The following is an 18,668-nucleotide window of genomic DNA, read 5'->3' as shown; positions in this document are numbered from 1 at the left end:
AGACCATGGTCTGCCAAGCAGGGACGGGCGAGTGGTCCAAGAGGGGACGATTCGCTTACAAAGTGGTTGACAGAATGGAAGAGTTGGAGAAACCCCTGGGTTAGAGGGAAGACGCTGAGGCGACGGCTCCTCCTGTGTCTCGGGCTGTTGCCTCGGCGGCTCAGTGTATGGGTTTCTTGTGCAGAAAGCCGTGGGAACGTTCTTGCTGTTCACCCACAAACAAGCACCAGACTTTAGCTGTGGAATCCTCCATTCAGTGGTGGGTGGGGGGAGAAATGTTGCCTTCAGGAGAAAGCCGCAGCCTTCTGATCAGCGAGGCGTCTGCAGCGGTGGTATCATGTGAGTGGATTACAATCGGTGGGCCTGATTCTGAGAGGGGCTGAGCCCCCCCAGCACCACACAGCAGTTGCGGTGGCTTAACATATCTGAGGATCAGGCCTTGGTGTTTGGCCAGGGCCGCCCAGAGGATTCCGGGGGCCCGGGGTCTTTGGCGGCGGGGGCCCCTTCCGTTCCGGGACCTGCCGCTGAAGTGCCCCCCGCCGACCAGCAGCCCCCCCCCACCGCGAACCCGACTGAAACGGGACCGCGCTGAACTGCAGCCGGTCCGGCCTGACGGTAGTCGGCAGAGGGGGCGCCGCCGGTCTTCGAGGGCGCGGCGGGGGGGTCCGGAGGGGGCCCCCCCCGCCCGCGGCCGAAGACTGAGCTGCAGTTCGGCGCGCGGCTCCGTCCCTTCCCTTCCTCGCGGCGGGGTCCGCGCCGGCGGGGGGAAGGACCCCCGCGAAGGACCGCAGAAAGAGAAAAGAGCAGAAGCAGAAGGCCCCGCCTGCCCCCCCGCCCTGGCTCTGGCCCCGCTCGCGGCCGCTCAGGCTCCCGGGCCCCTGGGGGAACTCTGGGGGGGGGCCTGGCCCCTCGGGCCCTGTGTTTGGCTGCCAGAGCTCAGCACTGGTAGGGAGCGAAACGCAGTGGCTGGAATTGGAACAAGCTGTTGGCAGGGAGGCTCAGGGGAGGGTTACTCACGTGTGATGACAGCTGCTGTACGGAGGGAGTTTTCCTGCTCTGGGAATGTTTCCCAGCTCTCCTCCCCTCCCCCTTTGAACAACCATAATGTCTCTTTGTAACTCCCTTTGTAACGGGTTTGCGGTGCTTCTGTATCCTCTGCCTCCCTCTATTGTCCATCCCTCCGTCTCTCCCTAGCGCAACAATAAAGATCCAATGAATTTAGTTTCTTCTCAGGGGGTGGGTGGTGGCATCGGCTGAAGCCCTGCTGTGCCCATGGGCCAGTCGCTTCCCTGCTCTGTGCCTCAGTTGCTCAATCTGTGAAATGGGGATAAGGATTTTCGCTTTTGTGCTTTGAGATCCAGGGGTGGGAAGTGGCCATGCACGTGCTAGGTAGTATTCCTCGTGCCCCGGAGAGCCAGCTGAAGCTGTTTCCGCAGGGGAGGGGCTGGAATGCCAGTTAGGACTGAGAGAGAGAGAGACTGGCACAGGCTGTGTAATTAGGTTTCAGCTTCAGGGACGGGAACATGGGGGAGAGAGCAAGATCAGATGACCTTTGACGACTCCTCCTTAGTGCCTCCGCTAAAGCACTTCAGCTATGGAAAGTTACTGCCAAATATTCCAGAGGAGAGAGCAGAAATGACACTCTGGAGAGATGGAGCTGAGCGGGGAGCAGAGCTGATAACACGTTCTTCTCCCCGTCAGCTGGAATGGAGTTCCGTTCCTCGTTGTTCATTACGATGGCTCCTCTGCAGCTGGAGGCTGAAATCTCCTGCCTTCCGACACGCCTCTACCTTGCTGGCTCATTAGGATAGCACTGGCAGGGGGAGAGGTTTTTTTAAAACAGCACTGAGGCATTTGATTGGAAAGATAATGATCCACTTTGGAAAAAGGAATAAAAAGAAGCAAAAGTTAGGGAACTTGCAACAGACCGAATCCTCCCACTGTGTCTTTAAATAACAGCCAGAGCCTGGTCTCAAGCGGCAGCAAAGGGTCAAAAATCCAAACTCAGCCTTAACTCACATCCGGGTAAAGGTAAACTCCCTTTTCCCTCCCACCCCAGCCTGAAGAACAAACAAGCGAAGCACAGTGGGGCCTTTTTTAGCACCGGTGAGCGGGCTTGGGCTGAGATGAAGCCCTGGACTCTCAGCCCTCGCTCTGAACTTCAGGGGCTGTAACATACGGGTCTGTGGCAGATGCAGCTGTTGTTATTAGGGGCCTGTCGTGTGCGGTGGGAGTGTCCGCGTCACAGACCGGGGCTGTCACAGCTCAATGGTTAGAGGGGCTGCGTTTCACCAGATTTCAAATCCAGCCAGCCCCCCTGATTCCCACCCCCCATAAGAGACCTCAGAGGTGGGGCTGCGGTGGAAGGAGGCATTGTACATATATGTAACATCATTCCCCAGTGTTGGGAACTAATCCTGGTGCTCCTTAACAATCCTGCCTTGGCCAGCTTTGCCTCTTGTCGGGGGTGCGCAGGGCACGTTTCACCTTTGCTCCGCTCCACCAGTCAGCGTATCTAAGCAAGACACCAAATGAAGAGTCCAATTGAAAACCTGGATTCAGCTCCCGGGCTGGGGCCGTGTTTGCTTAAAGCGCCCTGCGGGGCCATCCTCGCGTGAACGAAATAGACCCGGGCTATTGTGAGTGCTCTCCCCCTCCCACCCCCCCTCCGGTCGCTGTCACTTTGGTCCTATTCTTGTTCGCACGCCCCATCTGCAGGCCAGGCAGCCGCAGCAGCACAGGAAATTCCAACCCGCTGGCTGTCGTGGGAGCTCTCTCCCTTGCAGAGGGGCTGAGCTGTGTGTGCGCGCAGGCGGGGGGTGGCTGCCTTATGGATTTATTCAAGGCTGGGAGTGAACACATGGGTGGTGGTTGTTGTTGTTGGGTTTCTTTGGCCCACGGCGGCTCTCAGACTCGCCTGCCGGGGTTATGGATTCAATCATTATTCAGGAGCTGTTAGTGGAGCGGCTGCTTTCTCCCCGGACGCAGGCCCAGAGGAGCCAGCCGGTCAAGCTGAAGGTACAGGGTGTATTTATAGCAGCGGGTGGCGGAGGAATGCTGCCCGAGGAGAAGGGACCTCAGGGCTGGGGAATGGAAAGCCGCAGGAAGCAGACAGCAGGGCTGGGTTGGGCGTGAGGGGCTGCAGCGAGGTGTCGGACAGCTGGGAGACACATGGCAGAGTAGCGTTGTGGGTGATTCCCCACAGTGACTCCCCGCTGCTCCCATCCGAGGGGGAGGGGGTGGGTGTGTACGTGTACATGCCTGGTGTGTGTTACCATGTTAACGTTGCATTCCACTAACCAGCTTTTTTTTTTCTTGCTGCTGTTCCGGGCTGGTGACCGTGTCTCGAGTTCACCCACACACTGTGCTGCTAGGCCTGGCCTGAGAAGGGGGGGTGAGGGGAGCAGGCCGTGGGAGCTGCAGTTTTTGATCCAGGCAGTTGCTTTTGCCTCTTGCCTGCTCCGGTTTCTGAAAAGGGAAGGGGCGTACAGGCCCGTCGCTGTACGCGCACTGCCCTGGCAGAGGTGCGGTGTCATGTATCCCCTGTACCGAGCACTGTGTTTATCTGGCCATCGGGAGGGGCCCTGAGGAGCTGGCTGGGAACTGAGCACTGGCCAACGTGGTTGGAGCACTCTCTGCCCCACTCAGAGGCCAGGACAATGTGTATGGGACAGCCGGGGTGCAGGCAGGGGGGCCATCAACATCCTGGCTTGGGGTGGATCATTTCCTGCCGTCTGGCATCTGGCTGATTTTTCACCATCATTAACAAGTCACTAGGTCTAACTAAACCCACTGGGTCAAGTTGATCCCTAGGATAATCACTGGGTTAGTGATCCCGTTGTATGAAATCAGTGTAGGTGGGGGGGTTGGTTGTAAAGGAGATGGGGAGAAGCCAGTGTGTGCGCATTTCAAACTGCTCCCGCAGCACCTCTGGAGGCAACGTGCATTGTGCCGCACACCTTAAATTCCAGCGTACGTAGGTAGACGGCTCCTGGCCGAGTGCCACAGCAGTACAAGGGCTTTCTTCCCTTTAGCAGACACCCAAGTGCCAGCGCTCCTAACAGAGGGGTAGGGTGTGACCTGGATAGATCTCAGCCTGCAGGCTGCTGTTACCGTCTGTACCCTTTGTGCACCATCAGCACTCGTTAGGGCTGACTGGGGAGTATGCTGGGATCTCCCCAAGATATAATGTATCATCGTGGCCTTCGGCGAACGGGCAGCATGTCCCGAACTAGAGATTAGACCCATTTGCTTTGCTGTAAACACTTTGGTTTATAAACAGGGCCCCGAAGGTCGGTGACGCCTCCGCTTTCACTCTGGCTGGCTTCAGCTGTTGCCTGTGGGGCACAGAATCATAGAATCTCAGGGTTGGAAGAGACCTCAGGAGGTATCTAGTCCAACCCCCTGCTCAAAGCAGGACCAATCCCCAACTAAATCATCCCAGCCAGGGCTTTGTCAAGCTGGGCCTTAAAAACCTCTAAGGATGGAGATTCCGCCACCTCCCTAGGGAACCCATTCCAGTGCTTCACTGCCCTCCTAGTGAAATAGTGTTTCCTAATATCCAACCTAGACCTCCCCCACTGCAACTCGAGACCATTGCTCCTTGTTCTGTCATCTGCCACCACTGAGAACAGCCTAGCTCCATCCTCTTTGGAACCCCCCTTCAGATAGTTGAAGGCTATCAAATCCCCCCTCAGCCTCTCATAAATCATGTGCCCCAGCCCCCTGATCATTTTCGTTGCCCTCCGCTGGACTCTCTGTAATTTGTCCACATTCTTTCTCTAGTGGGGGGCCCAAAACTGGATGCAATACTCCAGATGTGGCCTCACCAGTGCCAAATAGAGGGGAATAATCACTTCCCTCAATCTGCTGGCAATGCTCCTAATGCAGCCCAGTATGCCATTAGCCTTCCTGGCAACAAGGGCACACTGCTGACTCATATCCAGCTTCTCATCCACTGTAGTCCCCAGGTCCTTTTCTGCAGAACTGCTGCTTAGCCTGTCGGTCCCCAGCCTGTAGCCGTACATGGGATTCTTCCATCCTAAGTGCAGGACTCTGCACTTGTCCTTGTTGAATCTCATCAGATTTCTTTTGGCCCAATCCTCCAATTTGTCTAGGTCACTCTGGATCCTATCCCTACCCTCCAGCATATCTACCACTCCTCCCAGTTTAGTGTCATACTCGAACTTGCTGAGGGTGCAATCCATCCCATCATCCAGCTCATTAAAGAAGATGTTGAACAAAACCAACCCCTTGGGCACTCCACTTGATACCGGCTGCCAACTAGACATTGAGCCATTGATCACTACCTGTTGAGCCCAATAATCTAGCCAGCTTTCTATCCACCTTATAGTCCATTCATCCAATCCATACTTTTTAACATGCTGGCAAGAATACTCTGGGACACCATATCAAAAGCTTTGCTAAAGTCAGGATATATCACATCCATCGCTTTCCCCATATCCACAGAGCCAGTTGTCTCATCACAGAAAGCAATCAGGTTGCCCTTGGTGAATCCATGTTGACTGTTCCTCTCCTCCAAGTGCCAGGGTCACTCCTCCAGGGTTGCGTGACATCCTGAGGCCTTCGTGCAGGTGTGAGGCTGACCCTACAGGACACGCACGCAAAGGAGGCAGCAGGGCTCTGCCTGGAAGGATGTGGCTGACCTGTCTCTGTGCAAGGCTGGCTTCCTGCCTGCTGCTGCTGTTTTACTTGGGGCCAGTGGGGCTCCTTTAGACATCTGGATATCATGGGCTGTATTAGGTGAGGCTTGGCCAAGCCCCATATTAGGACTCTGCGGGGGGAGAGGGAGCTTTTGCAGTGTTACCCATCCCCGAGGTCCAAGCCCCCAGCCTGCTGGACAGCGGGATTTTACCTCTGCTCCCGATCCACAGGTGGGAAAGACACCTGCCCTCCTGCACCAGCTGTGCTCAGGCATCCTGGAGCGCACCATTCCCCCAGCACTGTGTCTGCTGCTCGAGAGCGTCAGGGTCGGGTATTAAGGAATACGTCCATAAGCATCAGCTTGAATGAAAAAGGCACAAACAACTCATCAAACCTAATAAACATGTTGGATTTATCGTATGCCCAGGGCACTGGCCACCTCTAGGCCTTGTGGGCTTTCTTGATTGAGTGTATCATCCCCTCTCTGCCGTGCGGCTGTAGGGCTCAGGTAGCTGACTTAGAAGCCATATTTGCCCTCTGTTGAGCCCACTGCTCCACAGGAGGCTGTGTGTTACGCCAGCAGGAATCTGACCTGTTAGTCAGTGCCTGTAACGCAGCCTCTGGTGGGCCCGTATGCAGCTGAGATAGATATTCTGCCCTCAGACATGCATGCGCAGCCCCCACTGAAGTGGGTGGGAAACGTGCACACGTCTCTCTGGGCAGACGCTGATCCGTGATACGTGTCCCGTGATCGATCGCATTGACCTGGCCTTGTTCGCTCTGAACTTCTCTTCCCCGTCGTCGTGTCTGGGACCACGGGGGGGGGGAGGGGTAGGCGAGCTACGTTAATATGAAAACCTTAAATAGATCAAAGTATTTAAAAGACCCCAGGTGTGTTCCTCAAGGGAAGGGAGGAAGCCCCGTTAGAGCAATAAGGATCTTCCCCCTCACTCCCCCGTTTTTCCTCTGGGGAAAACTGCTTCTGCACCCCCCTCCCCACACATACCCTTTGGAGCGTGTACACTCAGCCAGCCTCCCGGTGCAAGAGGGCCAGCTGGGATTCCCTTCAGCTCACAGCTATCCCTGAATTGGTCAGAGGAGTCGCTGGGGAGCAATAGCTTTTGCATTAGCTATTCTAGACCAGGGTTAAAATACAATGAAAGTGGCATGGGAGCTCTCGCCACATCAGCTTGGGAGCTCTCCTTATCCATCAAGCAGCACCAGCCGAGGGGAGGGGAGCTCCTGCCCTCGCTCTCAGCCTGGCCCCGGACTAGGGATGAAATGAAAAACGCCGAAGGGAAGGCATTGTGTCAGGCGAGTGAGCTATTGATTAAAGGCAGCAGCCTGGGCCCAATAGGATCTGTCCATATGAAATGGAGCAGCCAGTCTCCTCTGAGGTGTAGATACAAGGAAGTAACCAGCGTTACAATAGGTCTAAGCTCTCCAGCTTGGCCGGAGTAGCTACCAGAGACGCAATGGACCAAACTCACCCAGTTTTGATTTCATTGATGTTAGCGGAGTGATGCCAGGGCTCGGTTTGGCCAATCTCTCCATTGTCAGAGGCGGAGTTACCTCATCCAGTGTTTTTTTTTTTGTTTTTTTTTAAGAATAAACTATATGGGACAGGAGTTATTACTGCACCGTTCCAGTTCCTAAGGTCCCCAAGATAGGAGCTGGTGATTAACTGCTTCCAAAGACCATTCAAAATGACCCACAGCTCCCTCCTGCACCAAACTCAAGGCGTCTGTGTGAAAAGGGACTAGCAAAGGGTGCTGCATGTTTAAGTCAATATTGATTTACCACTGAACAACACGTGGGGCCTCCTGTGGTATTGACGGTTGTATTTTTGATTGCAAGCCAAGCAGCCAGAAAGCAGAATTGCTCTGGCACGTAACACCCATCGAATAGAGGGGATCCCTTTTACTAAGGCTTCCCATTCCCTCTTGCAAACTGACACTGACCTTTTCTTACCCTTCTTAGCACGCGTCTCATCTGCCCTTTGCAAAGCACCCCAGGGCGTAGCTGAGGTGCGTTTCCCAGGCAGCTCTCCTGCCAAGATCCAGGGGAGTTCGGTGCATGGAGTGGTTAAAATTCCCCTTGTAGTAATGAAGCCTGACATTGCCCAGCAAGCCTCAGATCCGCGCCCTCCTTCCCAGTCAGTGGAACCCAGTGACAGACCTGGAGCCTCTGTCACTTTCTATCAAGAGAGTTTCCTCCTTGGCTGCTGCTGCTGTTGCTTCCTGGGCCTGCGGTTTGGGACGTCAAAACCTTTTAGCTCAGTCAGCTGAACTCTTGCCTGGGAGGAACACTGGGGGTGCCGGTTCTAATCCCACTGCTGACTTCGCTCTGGGATTTCATGTAAGATGGGAGCATGTTTGCCAGGGTTCTTGCTCACTTGTCTGCCCCCTCTCTAGGGTTGTGGGGGAAAGGAATATGCAGCGTTGAAGCGAGCAGTGGAGCCCAGGGTGTGCATGGGGCAGATTTTACAGCTGGGCTTTAGGGAACTGGGAATGATGGTGGAGCAGACTTGGCTAAGAGAATGACTCCTCTGTGTAGCAACTGTGGTGTGCAGCCAACAGTTCCTCCCAAGATAAATGAGCTATGAATACTGGATTCGTGGGCTGTTGCTGAGCTAGGATTTGTGGCATGACAGGTACCCAGATTGGCTCTTCCTCCAGACCCCAGAAAGCCGACTGTCACATCTTGAAGCCAGCATTAACAGCTCGGCTGGGGATGGGAGAGCTTGAGTTACGTCTCGGCCCATGTGTGCTGTGATAGCCCTGGAAATGAATCCGCCTGTGCTGAAGGCGAGCTGCTTGCCTCACTTGAAGAGATCCCACAAACTTTAGTTTAATCCGCCCTGGGTTTTATCCCTTTATGGGACCGTGTTTGTGCAGCCTGAATGTTCCAGGCATGCAGCATATGTCTGTATGTGTGTCATGCTCGCAGCATGTCGCATGCAGTAATGTTTTACATGTAGTGCGTGTTTACTTCATGCATGCAGCATTTGTACCATTTGTTCCAGCATGCATTTATGAAGTATGCCTGACTGCAGTACGAGCCCCACACTGTGTGTGTATGTAGCGTACAGCAGTGTACTTTCGTGTGGTGTGTGTGTTGTGTGCATGGAGGGTGGGCCCTGTGCTTGCAGTGTGATCGCACAGGTTACATGCTGTAAAAGAGAGATGTCCGTATCAGTGTAACTAGCTGGTGAATAGGTAAGGTGCTCGCAAATGTGCAGTATTGGTTCTGGGTTTTGTAGGACCAATCAAACTTCTTGCTGTGCACTGCCAATGGCTTCTGGTGTGCAGATGCAGCTAGCATGAACTGCCTGCGGTATTGTGCAGCGCGTGCCCTTCTGACAAGGGGGATGTGCCTGCATATAAGAGAGGCCCGATGCGTGCTGCACGCTTGTATTCCTGCATGGCAGAGGTCTGTGCTTGAAAACAAAGGAGCAACGTGGGTTTGTGCTGCGCTCCAGTGCTGGAAAGGAACGGGGAGGCCCAACGGGCTCTATTATCCCTTGGATGAAAGAGCCTGTACCAGAGCAACACCAGAGATGTTCTCTGCTACTTTGACTTCTCCATTTCACTCTGCGGGCTCCTGAAACGACTCTCTTTTGAAATAAGCAGCTTGAGATATTCTGAATTTCTCACTAATCAGCCCGAATGCAAGAGATAAAACCCTGAGAGAGCCAGCCAAGGCTAGTTCCTCATGCCCTTGGTGTTACACAGCACTAGAGTCTTGCCAGCACAAAGACTGTGAATGGCTTGCCAACTACAAAACCAATTTCTCCTCTCTTGGTTTTCACACCTCAGCTACTAGAAGAGGGCCTCATCCTCCCTGATTGAACTAACCTCGTTATCTCTAGCCTGCTTCTTGCTTGCATACCTGCCCCTGGAAATTTCCACTACTTGCATCCGACGAAGTGGGTATTCACCCACGAAAGCTCATGCTCCAAAACTTCTGTTAGTCTATAAGGTGCCACAAGACTCTTTGCTGCTTGCCAGCAGTGGCCATGTTAATTACACAGGCTTGTCCATTGCAAAATGTAAGTTTCCCCTTTCTTCGGAGAGACAAGGGAATATCAGTCCTGCGGCCTGGGCTGCTGGGGATCCGGAGAAAAACCCACACTTGGCATCTATGCTGCGTGCTGGCAGGTTCATCTGTGGTTGTGCTGGTCAGGAAGAGAAGGGCTTGGGAAGCTTATGGAAAGACAGGACGGCCGCCTCTGCTCTTCTCGTTGGGGATGGGGGAGGCTGTCTCCCTGGAGTTCTCCCACATGCTAATGGGAGCCTGCCAGAGCCCAGCCCTTCCACGGACGTGTGAGAATGGCCTAGCTGGCTGGCAAACAGCCCGTGAGCATTGGTGGGGCATGCAGCACAGCTCCCTGCACTTCCCCTCGGCAACGCAGACCTGCAGGCACCTGGCCGGTTGGGCCGTCTGTGAAGCTGGACCATGCACCTCCCCCTCCCTGTCCCGGCTGCTTTACAGGAGGGGAGGGGGGAATGATCTCCCCATTGATTCCCTCCTCCACTTAGTGTTCAGGGTCAGAGTGGGAATAGCAGATCCCTGTGCACACAGCCCCTCCATGAGCTGTCCCTGTCTGCCTCCTTCCTCAGGACCACGAGAAACAGTATGTGGGATTCGCCACCCTGCCTAACCAGGTGCACCGGAAATCCGTGAAGAAGGGCTTCGACTTCACCCTGATGGTAGCCGGTGAGACTTCGCTGCCACCCCAGTGGGTTCCCCGGGAGCCTGGCTGCCTGGATAAGGCTCAGTGCTGCTGGGCCTAGCGTTGGGAGAACATCCTTCGTGTCCCAAGGAGCCGGCGCTCTCCCAGCGCAAGCACCCACTGAAATGACGGCTCTGCTGGTGGGGTGGGGAACTGCTGAGTGAGAATAGGGAGGTGGGTCAGGCCCCAAGCCGGTGCCCTGGCCTGGAGGTACTGAAGCCGTTCTCTTGGCAGGCCTGCCAAGCCGCTGGGTGAAGCCCGAGTGGCACTGACGTCCGTGGGAGCATTGCTAACAATTTCAGTGGAACCCAAATGTCTCCTTTCACCCTCTGTTTAATCAGAACCGATCCCCAAACACCCACTACAGAAACCCAGGAGCACAGCCAGGTGCTCTCTGGTTATTGCCGGATCAGGTCCTGGGGCTGTGGGGAGGAGGCCTGTGCCCACCAGCCCTCTCCCCAGAGACTCCAGCATCGGCTGGATCCTTCCCAGGTTCTGCTTTCTAGTCTCCCAGCCAAACGTTCTTTGACTCCCCAGCCCTCCCGCACCCCAGTCTGCCAGGAAGGGCTCTTCCAGCTCCTCCTTTCGCTGCCCTGAGCTGCGTGTACCTGTCCCTCCACCAGCCGAAGGCCTGACTGTAGGTGGCAGAAACAGGGCTGGCTAGGAGCCTAGGTAGAGAACAGGGAGGAGCTGGGCTCTCCCATCTATACAGAGTCAGAGGGATCTCACTGGGGATGTGCCCACCAGTGTGTGGCCCCTGAAGGGCTCGTCTCTCGCTTGCCGTGGCTCCGGGATTTCTTCGTAATCCAGGTGCTGGGTTGTGTTGCTTTTCTTTGACCGTGTCCATTAGGAGAGTCGGGCCTGGGGAAATCCACCTTGGTGAATAGCCTGTTCCTGACAGATCTTTACAAAGACAGGAAGCTTCTCAACGCGGAGGGTAAGTGCAGCACAAGGGAGATGTGTGAGGCCAGTTGTTTCCACGGGGACTCTTTTAAAATACAGCACCTTGAGTCCTCACGTTAGCCACAGCACAAACTGCTCCACATTCGTCACTGCTGCTGAGCTGCTCCTTTCTCCCCCGCGAACCATCCAGCCTCTAGTCCATACAGCCTCTAATATTAGAGCAAGAAAAGTTCGGGCCTGGGATTTCCAAGCACTAGAGTTTTCTCTCCAAAGAAAAGATGCTGAGTGGCCTGTTTGTTTAGATCTTTAGCTTGGTTTCTCCTTCCTGGACAGTTGGGCAGAAGCAGGGATGCAGCCTTAGTCCCTGGCACGTAAGGGGGCCTGCTTCTTTCATTCCCAAGGATCTCCTTCCTACAGGATTTGTGTCAGAGGCTGGCCATTTAGATCAGCTGGTTTAGTGCAATATGGGGGTTCCTCCTAAAGTATCCCCTTTCTGGCTTGTTTGTAGACATGTGGACTTCAGCGAAGCCAGCACAGCAGTCCAGGCAAATGTGCACAAAGGCTCTGTGCTTAGAGCCGGGTGAAAATTTCCCATTAACACTGGTTTTGGATGAAAAATTGGATTTTGGATTAAATGAAATTTTCCCCTCAAAAGTGTCTGCTTTGAGCAGGAAAATTCACTGGAAAAGTGAACAGCTGAAAACCAAAATATTTCAATTCTGAAATGGTGCCATGGTGGCTCATGGGAGTTTTGGTTCAGGTGCCTTATGTGCCTGTTTTCTTTTATGAGCCAGGCTCCCTGGCTGCACCTGATTACCCAAGATGCACCAACTCCCCATACCAAGCCCATGATGCATGATGGGAAATGTTGCCCAAGCCGGGCACCAGGCCTTTAGAGGTGACTGAAAGCACGAATCACTCAAACTACAACTCCCATGAGGCACTGCATTTCCCATTTCAGAATCAGATATTTTGATTTTCTCACATTTTTGCCCAAAAAAGGACACTTCTCAGTGAAACACTCCCCTGCCCCTAGCAGTTCTGCCTGTGACAGTGCAGGGTAGTATTGTGGGAGTGGGCCTGATGCTGAGAACCGGTCCATGTGCAGACACGGCCTGAGGAGGGGGTGCCCCAGCGCTAACCGCTGGTTTCAGTTCATTTATTTCTGTTTGAAGAGCGAATCAGCCAAACGGTGGAGATCCTGAAACACACCGTGGACATCGAGGAGAAGGGCGTCAAGCTGAAGCTGACGATAGTCGACACCCCGGGCTTTGGAGATGCTGTTAACAACACTGAGTGGTGAGGGGGGCTGGGCAGGGGCGCTGGGACAGACGGGCCGGGGTCCATGGCCCCATCACTTTTTACTGGCTGTGAGGGCAAGCAACTGGGGGGGAGGGGACGGAGAGGAGCGAGTGGGGGGGAAGAGGCGGGGTGGGGGTGAGGCCTGGGGAAAGGGGCGGGGCCATGGTTAGGGCACCGATGGCTCCCCCACACTTTTAGGGAACTTGCGCCGCTCCTGACCCTAAGGCTCTGTAACTGCCATTTCCTTCCTTGCTGGGCGATGGGAGCAGAGGGGGTCTAAGGTGGGAAAGGGGATGCTGCTCTCGCGTTACAGAGAGACGGACAAATTCAGCCCTTAGCACTGCTCAGGACAGGGACTTGGGCTGGGGCAGGGGACAGGGAGCTGGTGCCTCCTGTGCTGTATGTCTCCGAGGCTGTCTCCTGTTAAAGGCAGGGTGTGGTGTGTGTTTGCAATGCTCCCCCAGCTGGAAGCCTATCACCGATTACATCGACCAGCAGTTTGAACAGTATTTCCGCGACGAGAGCGGCCTGAACCGGAAGAACATCCAGGACAACCGAGTGCACTGCTGCCTCTACTTCATCTCGCCCTTCGGACACGGGTGAGGCGCTGCGCTCGCTGGGAGCCAGTCTCCTGCCGGGGACAACGTCTCAGCATGGTGCTTGCAAGGATCTTGCACACGGACTCCTGCTCATGTTAGCAGGAGTGGTGTGGGCAAATCCCTAAACCCTGCCTCTTTTGCTTTCCTCCCCCCTTCACTATGGGGGCTTGTAGCACCTACATAGCAGCATTGCCCAGAAGGTGCTGGGTCATTGTTACACCATTCATCCTCTTATGCTGGTGGGAGGAGGCTGTGCCCAAATGTCGCCCTCTTGTGGCAGTGTTGGGGATTGCAGGTAATGAGTCTGTGGGATTTGGGGCTAGAAGCGCTAACAGGGATATCTGCTCTAGCCCTCTGCCACCCCTCTCTTGGGAGTTTACTCATTGACGTGACACACTCTGGTCACATGATCTCAGCTCCACGGCGCTGAGAGCGAGGCCTGTTCTCTAGGCACTGATCCCCTGCAGGCCCAAAGCCCATTTCTCTCTGCTGCTCTCCTGGGGGAGCAGAAGGCGAAAACCAACGTGCAGCCCCGGATCTTCAGTCTGGTGGAGCTGTGCCCAGTGCAGGACAGGGTGGGGGCAGAGAGAACTTTAAGTTGCCTTTACACTTCCCAGTCCTAGTGCCAGCCTGTTCCCTGGCGTACACTAAGGCAGCCCCAGGGACCTTGCCCAGTGGGGATACCCAAGGGAGCCGGATCTGATAGCTTCATGCTGTGCAAGGTAGGATGGGGGCCCAGGCAGGGTTTATACCCTGCCAGTATATACCCGTCTGGTGTCTTTCTGATTCGATAGGCTGAGCTGTTACAGCAGCCAGGCTGGAAAGGGGTACATTCAAGCCACCCCCCATGCCCTAACTGCACCCGCTGAGAACTCTCCCTGTGGCCTGTAACGGTGGCAGCGTCCTTGCCCCAGGCCCCAAGGCTGAGTTTCTCTAGGCCCCCCACTCACTGCTAAGAGGGCGTCTGGCCCGGTGGGTGAAGGGGAGTGTCCCCTCCCGAGGAGGGTGAGGTAACCCCTGCCACTTCCCCTCCCTGCTGCAGGCTGAGGCCGGTGGACGTCGAGTTCATGAAGGCTCTGCACGAGAAGGTGAACATCGTGCCCCTGATCGCCAAGGCCGACTGCCTGATCCCCAGTGAGATCCGGAAGCTAAAGGAGAGGGTGAGAGATGCTGCCGTCCAGCCATGACATGTTGGCAGGGCTCAGGGGTCCGCACAGGTCCCTGGGTCCCGGGTTCTGCCTGAGCCCTGCTCGAAGGAGGCTGGCAGAGCCCCTCCTGCTGGAGAGGTGATCAGTGGGGACAGTCAGCCAGGAGCAAGCAGACCCTGCACTCCCCTTTGTGTCAGGGACGGTGCAGAATGGCCTGACCCACGGCCCTGTCCCATTGCTCCCTATGTTTCATGGGGCCCATGCAAAATAACCCCTGTGGGGACCCATCCAGCTCCTTCCCCACCTGTGGCTGGGGTCCCCCACCCTGCCTGGTGCCCTGCCCACCAGAGAGCTCTGCTTCTGCTGCAGAGACACCGCTCGCCTCGGCGTGACGCTCTGTGGCCTCTAGTGTCTCCAGCGTGGGGCCCAGCGAGCCAGGAGGGGAGCCCCTGCCAGTGGGTGTAACCTGCTTCAGTGCCCCCCTTATTCCCCCTCCCGCACACAGATGTGCCAGGTCCCCTGGGGCTAAGCTGGTCTTGTTTAGAAGACAGTTCCTCTCCTTTGTTCCTTTCCGTGTGTCACTGGGCAGGGGCATCCCTGCCCTTGAATTCAACACAGACAACGACAAACTAGCAGAGAGGTTTAGGTGGGTCATCTATCCAATCCCCCAGCAGCCGCTGGTGATAGGGGAAATGGGTCCAAACCCCCCTCCCTGCCCATCTCCAGATGCCCCAGTCAGGAGCCAGTCCTGACGGGGCCTTGTTGGCTTCCCTGTTTTCATCACTTCTCCTCCTTGCCTTGGCCTTCCTGGGAGCATGGCAATCTCAGGAGAGGGTCTGCTCCCCGGAGAGTGCTCTGCAGGGTTCGGAGAAGAGTCCACAATGCTGTGTGCTTTCCCCACTGGTGTTCCCAGCCCGGGGAGGCCCCTCCCTCGCCAGCAACCAGAGCAGAGAGGCTGCAGCGAGGGCAACTGGGTGCACTCCCTGGTCGTGCTGACCGGCTCTTCGGTGCTGTCTTTCATTTTGCCCTTGCCCTGCGGGGGAGCAGATCCGGGAAGAGATCGACAAGTTTGGGATTAAAGTTTACCAGTTCCCAGACTGCGACTCTGATGAAGATGAGGAATTCAAACAGCAAGACCGGGAGCTGAAGGTGAGGAAGGCCCTGGACCTCTTCTTCCAGTTCCGTAGTCTCATCAGCTGGCTGGTGTGCACCCCTGCCCTCTAGTGGGTGAAAACAGAGCTATACCATGTGTGTTAGAGGCCCCATACTGCGAACAGTCAGCGGAGATTCTTCTTTATCTCAGGTGCTAGAGGCCTGTGCTTTTGGAGCGGGAGATCTCAGTTCTCTTCCTGCTGGTGTCACAAAGTTAGAAGTGGCTTCAGCGTGGAGCACAGGGACCTGGGTGCAGTCCCATGTCACACGGCTTTAAGACAGCACTGTAATGGGCCAGGTTCGTTCCTGGTGTAACTCCGTGGACTTCAGTCAGGCCCTGTTTGTCTTGACTCCCCTCGTTGTTGCCTAGCCACAAATACTAACCAGATGTGGGGATCGAGGGCTCCTCTCTCTAACTTTGGGGGGGGCGGGGAGGGGTTAGAGGGGTTATTCCCTCGCCTCCTGGCTTCCTGATGCATGTGACCAGGTCAAGAGCTGCCTGTGCCGAGGGAGGGAGAGCGTTTGGGGTACCTGACCTGCCAGGCAAACCCAGGGTGTCTGAAAAATAATTGGGTGCACAGAGTCCCCAAGGCTGGTGTTTCCTGTGAGGCCAGGTACCCTTCCCCCATCCCACCGGGAAGGATACCCCGGTGTCAGCCAATCTGCACGTGTGATCCAGCAATACCACTGGCAGCTTCTCGCATCCCACTTGGCATGTCCCAGTGTTGAGCGTCGGTTTCTGAGTGACACTCGTCGCCATGGAGCAGCGATTCTGTCGGGAATGTACCTCAGGGCAGGGTGTGCAGGGTGAAATGATGCGACTGCGCACAACCGGCGGGGGGCAGACAATGGCCCTCGGCCCACCGGGGAGGGCCAGGCCCCTTCATCTTCCTGAGCTGGCTCGGGGCTGGGCTAGCAGAGAGTCCCTGAGTGTGGCATGTGCTGGGCAGCCGGCCTGGTTAGGGGCAGTTAGGGGCAACGTGAGCTGGCGTCCCGCTTACAGCCGCTCTGGAAAGGGGCAGCGTGTGCCCAACCCTGGACAAGCTCCGTGTTCAGCGCCTGGAGTCCCTGCACGCCCTTCCCACCTGCACCCCCGCCCCCCAGGCCAGAGAACGCAATCGCCCCGGGTGGGCGTCATAACCCGAGCCCTCGGGGCTCCCATCTGGGTCATGCATGACTCCCGCCAGCCCTGCCCAGGCGTCCTGATTTCCTCGGCGGCTCTCGTTTCAGGAGAGCGCTCCCTTCGCCGTCATCGGCAGCAACACGGTGGTGGAGGCCAAAGGCCAGAGAGTGCGTGGGCGGCTGTACCCGTGGGGCATCGTGGAAGGTAAGCCGTGTCCCTGGGCGCCTGGCAGGGAAGCCGGTGGAGGGGGTGAGGGCTGGCAGCCCTGGGGCAGAATTCCAGCCGGTGCAGAGTCGAGTTCAGTGCTGCGCTGGGGCTGCTGGGAGCTTCAGCAAAGTCCTGTGGCTTTGGAGCCCCCTAGTGGTAAGTGCGTGTTGGCAGCACACCGAGGGCGCGTCTATGCTGTATTCACTGGGTGTGACTGCAGCTCATGTACACATACCGGAGCCAGCTTTAATTTAGCCAGCTCAGGTCCTGGTAGCAGGGAAGCTGCAGCAGCAGGGGCTGTGCAAGGGTAATTGCTTGGGTGGCTGGCCTGCACTCTGTGCCAGGGCTCCACTGCTCCGGTACCCAAACGATGCATCCACTCGAAGTCACCCCCTCAGACGGCTCCCCTGCACGCTCCTTCATGGGGACGAGCAAGCGTGTTTAACTGAGCGCTGGGAGCAGCTTGCAGGGCTGGGCCGACGGCAGATGTGTCCTCTGATATCGCGACGGTTGCCTTAGAAATAATGATCATAATGGTCCCTTCTGATCTTGAATTCTATGATTCTATGAATACCAGGGGCAGAGAAGAGCGTGCGCGTCTCTCTCTCTTCTGGTTGTTTCTGAAGGGAGCAGACTCGGTGTTTAAGGCTAGGAAACAGCCGCTCTCTGCATGGGAAGGCGGGGCATTGCCTGGTCGCTCCGGAGTAGACATTGCTCCTATCGGAGCGAAGGTTTATACCCTTCATCCTGTGCCCCAGTCAGCAATACAAGGCTTTGCTGCCACCGCCATGGCAATGTCTGCGGTGAGGCCCACAAACCCAGCACCGCTGGGAGGAGAGCGGAGGGGCAGATCCCACCGTACGGGGAGACATTAGATAGCAGAATGCCTCTCATGTTATCTCCCCACTGGTCTGCTTTGGGCCCGGCCGATGTTGGTGGCAGTGGCCTGTGAGCTGCTGCGTAGCCGCAATACACCCACAATGGGGGTGGGTTTGTTGTTTAGATGGGAGGAAACAGCTGTTTTAAATGAGAGAGATGCCAGCATTCTGCAAAGGCAGCTCCCAACCCTCAAGCCTCATTTGCTCCGGCCGAGGGAGTCAGTGGTGCTCAGAGAGTCCTACCAGGAGCAATACATTCCAATGGAGAAAGGTGCTCTGGAGTGAACATTTCTCTACAGGACTGGGCTGCCTCACTTTGCCTGTAACTTTCTGTTCTCCCTGATTAGAAAATCCCCTAGGCCCAGAAATGGGCTGGCTACTGATTTGACTCTCCTCTGGCTTGTCGCTGCAGGGGGCTTGTGGTTCTTGGGTTGCACAAGCACTAGTTTGTTGTGCTAGGGCTGCTCAGGAATGCACTGACGGCTCAGCGCCCTCGGACGGGGTGGATGCATTGCGGCTTGCAAAGTCCCTGGTGTGACGTGGCCTGGCTGCCCTCGACTTTGCAAGCTAAAAAATGAAGGAGGCAGGTCGGATTGGGGACCAGACCTCCCCTGGGACTGGCCCTTTTAACTGCGCAGGTACACAGGGGAACAAGTAACTGGAAAATCCTGAGCCGAGCGTGCTGATGACTGTTTCAGAAGAGGAGTAAAGCTGCTGGCTGCACGGCTATCCGGGGTGACGCTTGTTGTTAGATACACACAGGCTGTGCCCACGCCTCAATGCAGCCCTGGCATGCCTGCGACTTCACCTCCCTGTTGTGCGTTCCTCCTCTTCAAAAGCAAGTGAGACTGGGCCGAATCCAAAATCCAATGGAAAGAAGCCCATGGACTTCAGTGGACTTTGGATCCGGCTCTAGATTTAGGATGAAGATAGACCCAGAGACCAGGCTCATAAAGC

At 56.0% G+C, this 18,668-nt stretch overlaps 1 protein-coding gene across 2 annotated transcripts in view; it reads left to right on the top strand.

The window, feature by feature from the left end:
- The window catches only part of SEPTIN5 (septin 5), a 61,358-nt gene that overhangs the window by 34,863 nt on the left and 7,827 nt on the right, over nt 1-18,668 (top strand). The window contains exons 1-8 of one of the 2 annotated variants that reach the window (XM_039505586.1): nt 2,790-3,018; nt 10,287-10,383; nt 11,250-11,336; nt 12,478-12,601; nt 13,069-13,203; nt 14,246-14,363; nt 15,399-15,500; nt 16,734-16,830. In XM_039505586.1, the coding sequence (XP_039361520.1) occupies nt 2,929-3,018; nt 10,287-10,383; nt 11,250-11,336; nt 12,478-12,601; nt 13,069-13,203; nt 14,246-14,363; nt 15,399-15,500; nt 16,734-16,830 (850 nt within the window). In that variant the 5' untranslated portion in view covers nt 2,790-2,928. Of the gene's footprint in view, nt 1-2,789; nt 3,019-10,286; nt 10,384-11,249; nt 11,337-12,477; nt 12,602-13,068; nt 13,204-14,245; nt 14,364-15,398; nt 15,501-16,733; nt 16,831-18,668 lie in introns of those variants that run through there. The other variant, XM_039505587.1, reaches the window with a different exon arrangement.

The sequence above is a fragment of the Mauremys reevesii genome, linkage group 18 (genome assembly GCF_016161935.1).
Source record: "Mauremys reevesii isolate NIE-2019 linkage group 18, ASM1616193v1, whole genome shotgun sequence".
Lineage (NCBI taxonomy): Eukaryota > Metazoa > Chordata > Testudines > Geoemydidae > Mauremys > Mauremys reevesii.
The sequence above is the reverse complement of the archived record's forward strand: the minus strand, read 5'-3'. Positions and strand labels throughout refer to the sequence as shown.